Below are 13,217 nucleotides of genomic sequence, written 5' to 3' on the forward strand. Positions count from 1 at the left end.
AATGAGTTTCACAGTATTTTATTACATTTTCCGCACAATGAAAAGTACAGACCTTAGTCCCTTGAGGAGAATATCAAAACGATCCGTTACATATAACTACATCTTTACGTAATGTCATACACTTTTTTAAATCCACCTCCCCACTCAAAAAATAAAACATTTTAATAATTTACAAAGTACACAACATTTTATTGTCCGCAGTCACAAAGTCTGGACCTCAGGCAGTAAAACCCATCCTGGATGCAATTTGGAACGGTGCCCCCCCCCCCCCCCAGCATATTTATATTGACGTCCCAGACGAACTCCCCTGATTAAGGGCTTGATGATTAGCTGAATCAGGTGTGCTGGTGAAGTTACTCGAGGAGTTGGGGGGGGGGGGAATAAACGATCTAGAACAGTATGCAGACACACAACTCACCAATAAGAGGTCAACTGGTACTTAAATGGAAAACCTTTTATAATCTTGTGAGTTCAGTTTAAAAAAATCAAAAAAAAATAAACCCACCTCAAGCATTGCCCCAGATGTTTACATATAAACCTTTAACTGGTAATCCAGTACGCCCGCAGAAACAGTTCCAGTGCATCGTTGATCAGACAGTGTCGTGCCTCGGGTTGCACAAAAAAAAAAAAAAATCACCTGGTTTTCAAGAGAAAAAAAAAAACAATTCCTACAAACAAGGAGTGAATAAAGAGGAATCCCCGTCTGGGAAAGTTACTGGATTTTTTGACATCGTCGTCATGGAAAACATCCCTGAGTGAGTGAAGATAAAAAGGTAGAGGTGGCCCTCAGGTGAGATCTTAACCATTAGGGGGTGGGAAGAGGTGTCCCTCAGGTGAGATCTTAACCATTAGGGGGTGGGAAGAGGTGTCCCTCAGGTTAGATCTTAACCATTAGGGGGTGGGAAGAGGTGTCCCTCAGGTCCGATCTTAACCATTAGGGGGTGGAAAGAGGTGTCCCTCAGGTCCGATCTTAACCATTAGGGGGTGGAAAGAGGTGTCCCTCAGGTCAGATCTTAACCATTAGGGGGTGGGAAGAGGTGTCCCTCAGGTCCGATCTTAACCATTAGGGGGTGGGAAGAGGTGTCCCTCAGGTCCGATCTTAACCATTAGGGGGTGGGAAGAGGTGTCCCTCAGGTTAGATCTTAACCATTAGGGGGTGGGAAGATGTGGCTCAATCAGGCCATTCAGCATATGAACAGGGCTTGTGTGGTCAACTGCAACAAAAAAAAAAAAAATTGGGTTGCAAAATTTCACAAAATTCCCTGGTTTTCCCGAATCCCGGTTGGCAGATTCCCGCAATCAGGAAGGAATATGCAGCAATCCAGGGACCCTCCAACCAGGATAGCTGGAAAACTTGGAAATTTATTGAACGTTCCCAAAAAACGTGCAACCATAGTTCAGCATATCAATTGAGGAAATTGGTTATTTAATATCTGACCCTGTGTCAGTGGTGAGGGGGGGGTGTCAACATCTACCACCGAGGCTCAGTGAGACCCTAGCCCTCAACATATGGGGTGGGGGGGGTCAACATCTACCACCGAGGCTCAGTGAGACCCTAGCCCTCAACATATGGGGTGGGGGGTCAACATCTACCACCGAGGCTCAGTGAGACCCTAGCCCTCAACATATGGGGTGGGGGGTGGTCAACATCTACCACCGAGGCTCAGTGAGACCCTAGCCCTCAACATATGGGGTGGGGGGGTCAACATCTACCACCGAGGCTCAGTGAGACCCTAGCCCTCAACAGATGGGGAAGGGGGTGTCAACATCTACCACCGAGGCTCAGTGAGACCCTAGCCCTCAACATATGGGGTGGGGTTGTCAACATCTACCACCGAGGCTCAGTGAGACCCTAGCCCTCAACATATGGGGTGGGGGGGTCAACATCTACCACCGAGGCTCAGTGAGACCCTAGCCCTCAACATATGGGGTGGGGTCAACATCTACCACCGAGGCTCAGTGAGACCCTAGCCCTCAACAGATGGGGATGGGAGGGGGGGTGTCAACATCTACCACCAAGGCTCAGTGAGACCCTAGCCCTCAACATATGAGCACGGGGTTGTGTATGCTCCGCCAGAGTCTGATGATCTGCTGAGGGCTCCGCCGGTGCACCAGCAGCAGTTCCTTATGGACGCACGGGTTCTCCCGGTCCTGCTCGCGAATGTCAAACGTCTGGAAGCCATCGTGTGCCTCTGGAAGTATTCCCAGTGCGTTGAAGCACATCCCAGAGTAAACGTCGTCAATGGGGTAGAAAGGGAGGAACTTGGAGACGCTGTAAAGCGGTCTGATCAACGACCCCGAGAAGAGGTAGCCTCCTCCCCCGGCGTACGCAGGGTAAGGCCCATCGTAGAAGGTCGGGGGGATGTAGTACTTGCTCTTAGAGTCGCGGAGGGGACTAGCAGTGGAGATGATCTGGCCCAGGTAGAGCGTTGAGTTCTTGTTAGGCTCCAGGGACTGCAGGTAGCCCAGTATGGCCTCAGTGTTGGCGAAGACGTCGTCGTCCCCTTTAAAGACAAAGGAGACTTTAGGACAGCGGCTCAGGACCCACCTGTAGAACACCTGCTCCTTTAGCGTGAGGTTGAAGAACGAGTCGTGGAAGTCCCATTGGAGGAGGTCGCCGTGGTGACGCGCTTCAAGCACCAGTAGCTGGCTCAGGTCGGGCTCGTCCAATGACGAGGATCCCAGCAGGAACACTATACGAACTCTGACCCCTCCTCCATACAGCGCTTCTCGCCCCCACGTCTCCCGTACCGCCTGTCTCTGCTCAAAGTTCCTCGGGGTCGACTTGATGGCGAAGAGGAGGAAGGTTTCTCCGTCTTCCGAGGTGCACTTCTCTGGTTGGTCAATCAGGATAGGAGGGTTTCTACACTCCATCCCAAGCAGGAAGTCCTGGTGGAGTTCTGGATAGGAAGTAAAGTCATGAATGTTTGTCCGCAGCTGCTCGGGGTCGTGTCGGCAATGGGACCAGTCCAGTCTTGTTGAGTTCCCCCCTTTGTCCAGTCGTCTGATGCCAGAGTAAAACACTCGGTTCCAATAGGCTGTGTTCTGAGGTACAGCCTTCTTGAGGGTGGCAAAGACTGCAGCTTGGTGGAGATCAGGAGTAGGTGTAACAGTGACCTGAATAAGGACACTTTTTGTACTGTCCTTGGTAAGGGTCGGTCTGAGGTAAGTTGGGACCGGCTTGGTGGACAGTGTTTCAAAGCTGATCTCAGACCTCCGGTTGGCTGAGACTTCCAGTAGAGCTCTGTGTCTGTGGGCCAGATGGAGGTTGAGTGAGGAGTACAAGAAGATGAGGCAGAGGCTGCACAGGAAGGCCATGACGACGAGGGCCTTGACGACGAGGGCCTTGATAGGTCTCATCCTCTGGGTCCTGGATGGGGTTCACCTGCAGTACAGCATGGGAGTGGGAGGGTTCTAGAATGAGGCAGGATTCTAGAATGGAGGCAGGATTCTAGGAATAGAACCATCCAGATATTCCAGACAATCCTGTTTATGATCCTTCAGTGCCTGTTGTCTTGTGTTTGCCTGGTGACGAGAAAGAAAACAAAAATCTTAAAGTCAGTGTTCATTTTGTCTAGTTGTAAAGGCACTTGTCTTTCACAGCTTAGTAAAGAATCCAAACTATCTGCCATCAAATTGTCTTAAGTATTCTACCCCCTTGTTTGGCTATAGGCTAGTCTCAGTACTATGTTCCAAAGCCTTAGCTTGCTACAATGACTTCTGTCAAAGGGCAAGCGGTGGACACAAAAGGAAAACTAAACGAGTTGGCTGATTTGAAGAAACTAAAAGTCGAGCAGGAAGACAGTCAAGTGGAGAGTGCAGAGGTTTTCCTGTGGTTTATAATGTGGTCTAAAATGTGTCACGAGAGAACGAACAACTGCTGTGTGCTGATAAAGACTAAAAACAAATCCAACGTAACCCAGAAACAGTGTTGAACATGAGTACAATAGATGAGGTTTAAGATGAGGCTAGTCAATTCCGGAGTAATACTTTAACTGGAATAGGTGGGAGATCAAACTGGACAGAGAAGTAGAATTGTGCCAATACAATGTTGTTTGTGTAGGAGATTACAATTCCATTTCAAAATGTAACCAGCAAGCTACACTGGAGAGAGGGCAACATGTGCAGTGCACTCAGACCACACTGGAGAGAGGGCAACATGTGCAGTGTACTCAGACCACACTGGAGAGAGGGCAACATGTGCAGTGTACTCAGACCACACTGGAGAGAGGGCAACATGTGCAGTGTACTCAGACCACACTGGAGAGAGGGCAACATGTGCAGTGTACTCAGACCACACTGGAGAGAGGGCAACATGTGCAGTGTATTCAGACCACACTGGAGAGAGGGCAACATGTGCAGTGTACTCAGACCACACTGGAGAGAGGGCAACATGTGCAGTGTACTCAGACCACGCTGGAGAGAGGGCAACATGTGCAGTGTACTCAGACCACGCTGGAGAGAGGGCAACATGTGCAGTGTACTCAGACCACGCTGGAGAGAGGGCAACATGTGCAGTGTACTCAGACCACGCTGGAGAGAGGGCAACATGTGCAGTGTACTCAGACCACACTGGAGAGAGGGCAACATGTGCAGTGTACTCAGACCACACTGGAGAGAGGGCAACATGTGCAGTGTATTCAGACCACACTGGAGAGAGGGCAACATGTACAGTGTATTCAGACCACACTGGAGAGAGGGCAACATGTGCAGTGTATTCAGACCACACTGGAGAGAGGGCAACATGTACAGTGTATTCAGACCACACTGGAGAGAGGGCAACATGTGCAGTGTACTCGGACCACACTGGAGAGAGGGCAACATGTACAGTGCACTCAGACCACACTGGAGAGAGGGCAACATGGGCAGTGTATTCAGACCACACTGGAGAGAGGGCAACATGTGCAGTGCATTCAGACCACACTGAAGAGGGCAACATGTACAGTGTATTCAGACCACACTGGAGAGAGGGCAACATGGGCAGTGTATTCAGACCACACTGGAGAGAGGGCAACATGGGCAGTGTATTCAGACCACACTGGAGAGAGGGCAACATGGGCAGTGTATTCAGACCACACTGGAGAGAGGGCAACATGGGCAGTGTATTCAGACCACACTGGAGAGAGGGCAACATGTGCAGTGTACTCAGACCACACTGGAGAGAGGGCAACATGTGCAGTGTATTCAGACCACACTGGAGAGAGGGCAACATGTGCAGTGTACTCAGACCACACTGGAGAGAGGGCAACATGTGCAGTGCACTCAGACCACACTGGAGAGAGGGCAACATGTGCAGTGTATTCAGACCACACTGGAGAGAGGGCAACATGTGCAGTGTATTCAGACCACACTGGAGAGAGGGCAACATGTGCAGTGTATTCAGACCACACTGGAGAGAGGGCAACATGTACAGTGTATTCAGACCACACTGGAGAGAGGGCAACATGTGCAGTGTATTCAGACCACACTGGAGAGAGGGCAACATGTGCAGTGTACTCAGACCACACTGGAGAGAGGGCAACATGGGCAGTGTATTCAGACCACACTGGAGAGAGGGCAACATGTGCAGTGTATTCAGACCACACTGGAGAGAGGGCAACATGTGCAGTGTACTCAGACCACACTGGAGAGAGGGCAACATGTGCAGTGTACTCAGACCACACTGGAGAGAGGGCAACATGTACAGTGTACTCAGGCCCCTTCCCTTTGCCACATTACAGCCTTATTTTCTAAAATGTATCCACTTTTATTAATTTGTCAAATTTGACACAAAATACTCTGTTGGGTTCTGAGAATATGTAATATACTGTAACGGCCCTGGGTATAGAATACTTTACGTACATATGTCACTGAGGGAGAGAGAGTAATGTACAGTTGAAGGCGGAAGTTTAAATTCACCTTAGCCAAATACATTTAAACTCAGACATTTAGTCCTAGTTAAAATTCCATGTCTTAAGTCAGTTAGGATCACCACTTGATTGTAAAAATGTGAAATGTCAGAATAATATTAGAGAGAATGATTTATTTCAGCTTTTATTTCTTTCATCACATTCCCAGTGGGTCAGAAGTTTACATACACTCAATTAGTATTCGGTAGCATTGCCTTTAAATGGTTTAACTTGGGTCAAACATTCTGGGTAGCCTTCCACAAGCTTCCCACAAAATGTTGGGTGAATTTTGGCCCATTCCTCCTGACAGCTGGTTTAACTGAGTCAGGTTTGTAGGCCTCCTTGCTCCCACACGCTTTTTCAGTTCTGCCCACAAATGTTCTATAGGATTGAGGTTGTGAAGTGCACCAGTCCCTCCTGCAGCAAAGCACCCCCACAACATGATGCTCCCTCCCCCATGCTTCACGGTTGGGATGGTGTTCTGCAGCTTGCAAGCCTCCCCCTTTTTCCTCCAAACATAACAATGGTCATTATGGCCAAACACTTCTATTTTTGTTTCATCAGACCAGAGGACATTTCTCCAAAAATACAATCTTTGTCCCCATGGGCAGTTGCAAACCGTAGTCTGGCTTTTTAATGGCGGTTTTGGAGCAGTGGCTTCTTCCTTGCTGAGCGGCCTTTCAGGTTATGTCGATATAGGCCTCGTTTTACTGTAGATATAGATACTTTTGTACCGGTTTCCTCCAGCATCTTCACAAGGTCCTTTGCTGTTCTGGGATTGAGTTATACTTTTCGCAAAAAAAGTACGTTCATCTCTAGGAGACAGAACACGTCTCCTTCCTGAGCGGTATGACGGCTGCGTGGTCCCATTGTTTATACTTGCGTACTATTGTTTGTACAGATGAACGTGGTACCTTCAGACGTTTGGAAATTGCTCCCAAGGATGAACCAGACTTGTGGAGGTCAACAATTTATTTTCTGAGGTCTTGGCTGATTCCCAATGATGTCAAGCAAAGTGGCACTGAGTTTGAAGGTAGGCCTTGAAACACATCCACAGGTACACTTCCAATTGACTCAAATTATGTCAATTAGCCTATCAGAAGCTTCTAAAGCCATGACATTTTCTCTAATTTTGTAAGCTCTAAAAAAAAAAATTTTTTTTTTTAAAAGGTAGTCAACTTAGTGAATTTAAACTTCTGGAATTGTGATGCAGTGAATTATAAGTGAAATAAATCTGTCTGTAAACAACTGTTTTAAAAATTACTTGTGTCATGCAAAGTAGATGTCCTAACCGACTTGCCAAAACTATAGTTTGTTAACAAGACATTTGTGGAGTGGTTGAAAAATGAGTTAATGACTCCAACCTGAGTGGATGTAAACTAGTTTTAATGACTCCAACCTAAGTGTGTGTAAACTAGTTTTAATGACTCCAACCTAAGTGTGTGTAAACTAGTTTTAATGACTCCAACCTAAGTGTGTGTAAACTAGTTTTAATGACTCCAACCTAAGTGTGTGTAAACTAGTTTTAATGACTCCAACCTAAGTGTGTGTAAACTAGTTTTAATGACTCCAACCTAAGTGTGTGTAAACTAGTTTTAATGACTCCAACCTAAGTGTGTGTAAACTAGTTTTAATGACTCCAACCTAAGTGTGTGTAAACTAGTTTTAATGACTCCAACCTAAGTGTGTGTAAACTTCAGACTTCAACTGTATACAATACATTTACATTATGTCAGGATATTTTACTGTTAACCATCAGGGATCCTCTGGAAGGAGAAGAGACACAGTCTGGTACCATGACAGCCGTGAGATGGGGAGGAATGAGCACTTTGGGGTGAGAGGTCAGGTCAGATGAAGCGAGGAAGAACAGATATCACTAAGGTTCTGCCTAGCAACAGAGATGCATTGGCTGTTCAGATGTGGAGGAGGAGACTCAGCATAGGAGAGAGGGTTCAATATCAGTGCGTGTGTGAACATGGTCTTTTTCCGAGTCGATCCTTCGGTAATAATAAACGTTTAAGCGTCGAGTTCTTACTCTAATAATTAAAACCTATCAAGCCCATAATGACTAAAGCAAAAACAGGTTTTCAGAAATGTATTCAGACCCGTTGCTATGAGACTCAAGATTGAGCTCAGGTTCATCCTGTTTCCATTGATCATCTTTGAGATGTTTCTACAACTTGACTGGAGTCCACCTGTGGTAGATTAAATTGATTGGAAAGGCACAGACCATATAAAAAAGATTCCACAGTTGACAGTACATGTCAGAGAAGAAAAACAACCCATGAGGTTGAAGGAATTGTCCGTAGAGCTCCGAGACAGGATTGTGTTGAGGCACAGATCTGGGGAAGGGTACCAAAACATTTCTGCAGCATTGAAGGTCCCCAAGATCTGACACTCGTGGTAGGGCTTGCAAATCATTACAGACTACAAATGGAAGCACAGCTGAAAGCTGCTCAGTGACCTGAGATTACCAGACAAGCTAAACTACTTCTATGCTTGCTTCGAGGCAAATAACACTGAAACATGCATGAGAGCACCAGCTGTTCTGGAAGACTGATCACGCTCTCCGCGGCAGATGTGAGTACGACCTTTAAACAGGCCAACATTCACAAGGCCTCAGGCAAGGCCTCAGGGCCAGACAGATTACCAGGACGTGTACTGCGAGCATGCGCTGACCAAATGGCAAGTGTCTTCACTGACATTTTCAACCTCTGAGACTGTAATACCAACATGTTTTAAGCAGACCACCATAGTGCCTGTGACCAAGAACACTAAGGTAACCTGCCTAATTGACTACCGACCCGTAGCACTCACGTCCGTAGCCATGAAGTGCTTTGAAAAGCTATTCATGGCTCACATCAACACTATCATCCCAGAAACCCTAGACCCACTCCAATTTGCATACCGCCCAAACAGATCCACAGATGATGCAATCTCTATTGCACTCCACACTGCCCTTTCCCAGCTGGACAAAAGGAACACCTATGTGAGAATGCATGACGACAGCTCAGCGTTCAACCCCATAGTGCCCTTAAAAGCTCATCACTAAGCTAAGGATCCTGGGACTAAACACCTCCCTCTGCAACTGGATCCTGGACTTCCTGACGAGCCGCCTCCAGGTGGTGAGGGTAGGTAGCAACACATCTGCCACGCTGATTCTCAACACGGGGGCTCCTCAGGGGTGCGTGCTCAGTCCCCTCCTCTGCTCTCTGTTCACTCATGACTGCAAGGCCAGGCACGACTCCAACGCCATCAGTTTGCCGACGACACAACAGTGGTAGGCCTGATCACCGACAATGACGAGACAGCCTATATGGAGGTAAGAGACCTGGTCGTGTGGTGCCAGGACAACAACCTCCCTCAACGTGATCAAGACAAAGGAGATGATTGTGGACTACAGGAAAAAGAGGACTGACCACGCCCCCATTCTCATCGACGGGGCAGCAGTAGAGTAGGTTGAGAGCTTCAAGTTCCTTGGTGTCCACATCACCAACAAACTAACATGGTCCAAGCACACCAAGACAGTCGTGGAGAGGGCACGACAAAACCTATTCGCCCTCAGGAGACTGGAAAGATAACTCTACCTACATGTACATATTACCTCAACTAATCGGTGCCCTCTCTATAGAGAGGGGTACCGGTACATAGTCTCGCAATTGTTCTCTCTGCTGCTCTTTAATTACTTGTTACTTTTATTTCTTATTCATATTTTTTCAAACTGCATTGTTGGTTAGGGGCTCGTAAGTAAGCATTAAACTTAAAGGTCTACTACACCTGTTGTATTCGGCACATGTGATGAATACAATTTGAACACAGTGGCCTCCATCATTCTTAAATGGAAGAAGTATGGAACCACCAAGACTCCTCCCAGAGCTGGCCGCCCGGCCAAACTGAACAATCAGAGGAGAAGGGACTTGGTCAGGGAGGTGACCAAGAACCGGATGGTCACTGACAGAGAGCCAGAGTTCCTCTGTGGAGATGGGAGAGCGTTCCAGAAGGACAGCCATCTCTGCAGCACTCCACCAAATCAGGCCCTTATAGTAGAGGGGCCAGATGGAAGCTACTCCTCGGTAAAAGGCACATAACAGCCTAAAGGACTCACAGACCATAAGAAACAATACTTTTTGGTCTGAATGCCACACCTGGAGGAAACCTGGCACCATCCCAATTGTGAAGCATGGAGGAGGCAGCATCATACTCTGGGGATTCACCTCAGACTGAGGTGAATGTTCACCTTCCAACAGGACAATGACCCTAAGCACACAGCCAAGACAATGCAGGTGTGGCTTCGGGACAAGTCTCTAAATGTCTTGATTGGCCCAGCCAGAGCCCGGGCTTGAATCCAATCGAAGAGAGACCTAAAAATAGCTGTGCAGCGACGCTCCCCATCCAACCTGACAGAGCATGAGAGGATCTGCAGAGAAGAATGGGAGAAACTCCCCAAATACAGGTGTGCCAAGCTTGTAGCGTCATACCCAAGAAGACTCAAGGCTGTAATCACTGCCTAAGGTGCTTCAACAAAGTACTGAGTAAAGGGTCTGAATAATTATGCAAATATGATATTTAAAAAAAATGCTTTGTCATTATGGGGTATTGTGTGTAGATTGATGAGGGGAGAAAAACAATTTAATCCATTTTAGATTAAGACTATAACATAAAATGTGGAAAAAGTCAAGGGATCTGAATACTTTTCAAATACACTGTAAATATCAAGAACGTATTCATGTAAATAAAAAGGTGGTTGAACAGTTAGAATATCCAGAGAGGACTGCACCTTGTGTACTCTACACTCACCTCACGTGTGATTCATTAGGAACTCCTACAGGCAGAGTAATCAACAGTTCTCATTCCTGAGGGGCCAGCTAGAGTCAACACCTAGAGAACAGAGGCTTTTGCATCCTACACGGCACCCAATTCCCTACATGAATGCACTACACGGCACCCTATTCCCTACATGAATGCACTACATGGCACCCTATTCCCTACATGTCACCCTATTTAATACACTACTTTTGACCACGGTTTGGGACATAACCAGGACCTTGTGTTTGTTATTGTGAGAGAGGAGAAGGAGGGAGAGGAGAAGGAGGAGAGAGAGGGGGAGGGAGAGGGGGAGGGAGGTGGGGGGGTAGTGCTTGTTATTGTGAGAGGAGGAGGAGGAGAGAGAGGAGAAGGAGGAGAGAGGGAGGTGGGGGGGGTAGTGTTTGTTATTGTGAGAGAGGAGAAGGAGGGAGAGGAGAAGGAGGAGAGAGAGGGGGAGGGAGAGGGGAGAGGGAGGTGGGGAGGGAGAGGAGAGAGGGAGGCGGGGGTAGTGTTTGTTATTGTGAGAGGAGGAGGAGGGAGAGGAGGGAGGGGTAATATCTCGACTGTCGTTCAGGAAAAGGCACCATCCACTATAATAGTTGTACAGCATCCATATAACACAGATTAAAAATAACTAACCCACCGCCAGGCAGATCTAACGAAACAGATCAAACTAACAGGCAGATATAACGACATAGATCAAACTAACCCACTGCCAGGCAGATATATAAAGACACGGATCAAACTAACCCACCGCCAGGCAGATATAACGACACAGATCAAGTTAACAGGTAGATATAACTAACAGGCAGATATAACGACACAGATCAAACTAACCCACTGCCAGGCAGATATAACGACACAGATCAAACTAACAGGCAGATATAACGACACAGATCAAACTAACTCACCGCCAATACAGATACAACAGGTGCCACCGCCAGGCAGAGTGAGACATGGAAAAGGTCGCCTGACCAACGAATCAATTTGTAGGTAAAGCAGTTACTCGGTAAGAGTCTTCACAAAACGTTTATCTGAAGGGGATTTACTTTGGCTTTTCTTCATAAAAAATAAAATAGCTTAGTCATGTGGTTGGGTTAATCATTTAACAACAAATATTATTTCCAAGGGCAGTCCCGAAATAAAATAACTGTATTGCACTAATCAAAGCCCTACCGACAAATAACCTCGTTTAAATTTGTCAAAAGTTGGCTAATGACCTAACAGTGAAACAATGGTTCATGTCTACGTCTCTGTTACTGTACATGTAGCTATGGAAACTTGGGACCGTGCACTGAAATAAATTACTATCGTGCAATCTCGGTGACGTTTCTAAAAGAAAAGTATATTGGACTGTGTATAATCAGACCGAGCGACCAATCGTAGACGAATCCGTCTTTGTAACCTCGAATTAATTATGTTAGAATTAAAAATAATTATATGGGGGTAGATGGATTGAAATTGTTTAGTAGCTCCAACTTCATTATAATGATGTTTCTGGCGCTAAATCATAGTCATAGTTCAAATGCAATATTTTACAACATAATTAGTATACAACGGTTACAATTCACAGAAAGGTGGGGGCGAAAAAACGTTACTTACAGTACTTTTCCTCCAGATCCTTCCTTTTCAGTGTCGGCTGATGAATCAGACGATCATGTCCCTACGGTGTCAAAAACGTTTTGTAGGCTGCATTTGATCTGGACTGGCAAGCAAAAAAGACTTCCCATAATTATCTCAAGGAGTGGCAAAGGCATATTTTCCGTCAAGCTCACACAGGCACAGGAGCTGCGACCAGCCCATAGAGAATGATAGAGGCCTCTAGTGGCCTAAAAGCCATTTTGCCATGGGCACTGCCATTGAAGGGATTTCACCATGCTGCAGCCATTTTAAAGTAGTCAAATTGGTGGGAATTCCTATGTGTTGTCGTCTCAATGGCGCTGCCCATGCTGTCACAGATGCTATAGCTGCACAGATGTAAAGAGGAGTCTTCTATCTAACTCTATGGCGCTGCCTTCTGCGTGTGTGGGATCCTACTGGGCAGGGTGGCAACATTAATTAACATGTCCAAACAACTGCCTATCACACTGAAAGAATCTCAATTGCATACTCCTCTGGTCCTCTCTCCTCCCCACCTCCTCAAAAACCATTTGAGGAACAGGTCTTTGGGGAACAGGTCAGAGGGGTAGACCTCTGTCTTTCTCATCCAATTGGTTGAGGAGAGAGGACTCCAGGAGTATGCAATTGAAATTCCCCTATTGAATATCCAGCAATGGAGGCTGGTGGGATGAGCTATAGGAGGACAGGTGTAACAGTTTAGCTTTCCGTCCCTCTCCTCACCCCTACCTGGGCTCAAACCAGGGACCCTCTGTACACATCAACAACAGTCACCCCTCGAAGCATCGTTACCCTTCGCTCCACGAAAGCCGCGGCCCTCGCAGAGCAAGGGGAACCACTACTTCAAGGTCTCAGAGCGAGTGACGTCATCGATTGAAACGCTATTAGCACGCACCACCGCTAACT

The 13,217-nt window shown here is 46.9% G+C and overlaps 1 protein-coding gene across 1 annotated transcript; it reads right to left on the minus strand.

The window, feature by feature from the left end:
- Window positions 1-2: 2 nt before the first annotated feature.
- Window positions 3-12,428, minus strand: b3gnt2l (UDP-GlcNAc:betaGal beta-1,3-N-acetylglucosaminyltransferase 2, like). Its single transcript, XM_064975383.1, has 2 exons — window positions 12,297-12,428; window positions 3-3,525 (listed from the first exon to the last, which is right to left on the minus strand). Exon 2 carries the CDS (start codon window positions 3,358-3,360, stop codon window positions 2,041-2,043), a length of 1,320 nt encoding a protein of 439 aa, XP_064831455.1. The 5' UTR covers window positions 3,361-3,525; window positions 12,297-12,428; the 3' UTR covers window positions 3-2,040.
- Window positions 12,429-13,217: the final 789 nt, after the last annotated feature.

The sequence above is a fragment of the Oncorhynchus masou genome, chromosome 9 (genome assembly GCF_036934945.1).
Source record: "Oncorhynchus masou masou isolate Uvic2021 chromosome 9, UVic_Omas_1.1, whole genome shotgun sequence".
Classification (NCBI taxonomy): Eukaryota; Metazoa; Chordata; class Actinopteri; order Salmoniformes; family Salmonidae; genus Oncorhynchus; species Oncorhynchus masou.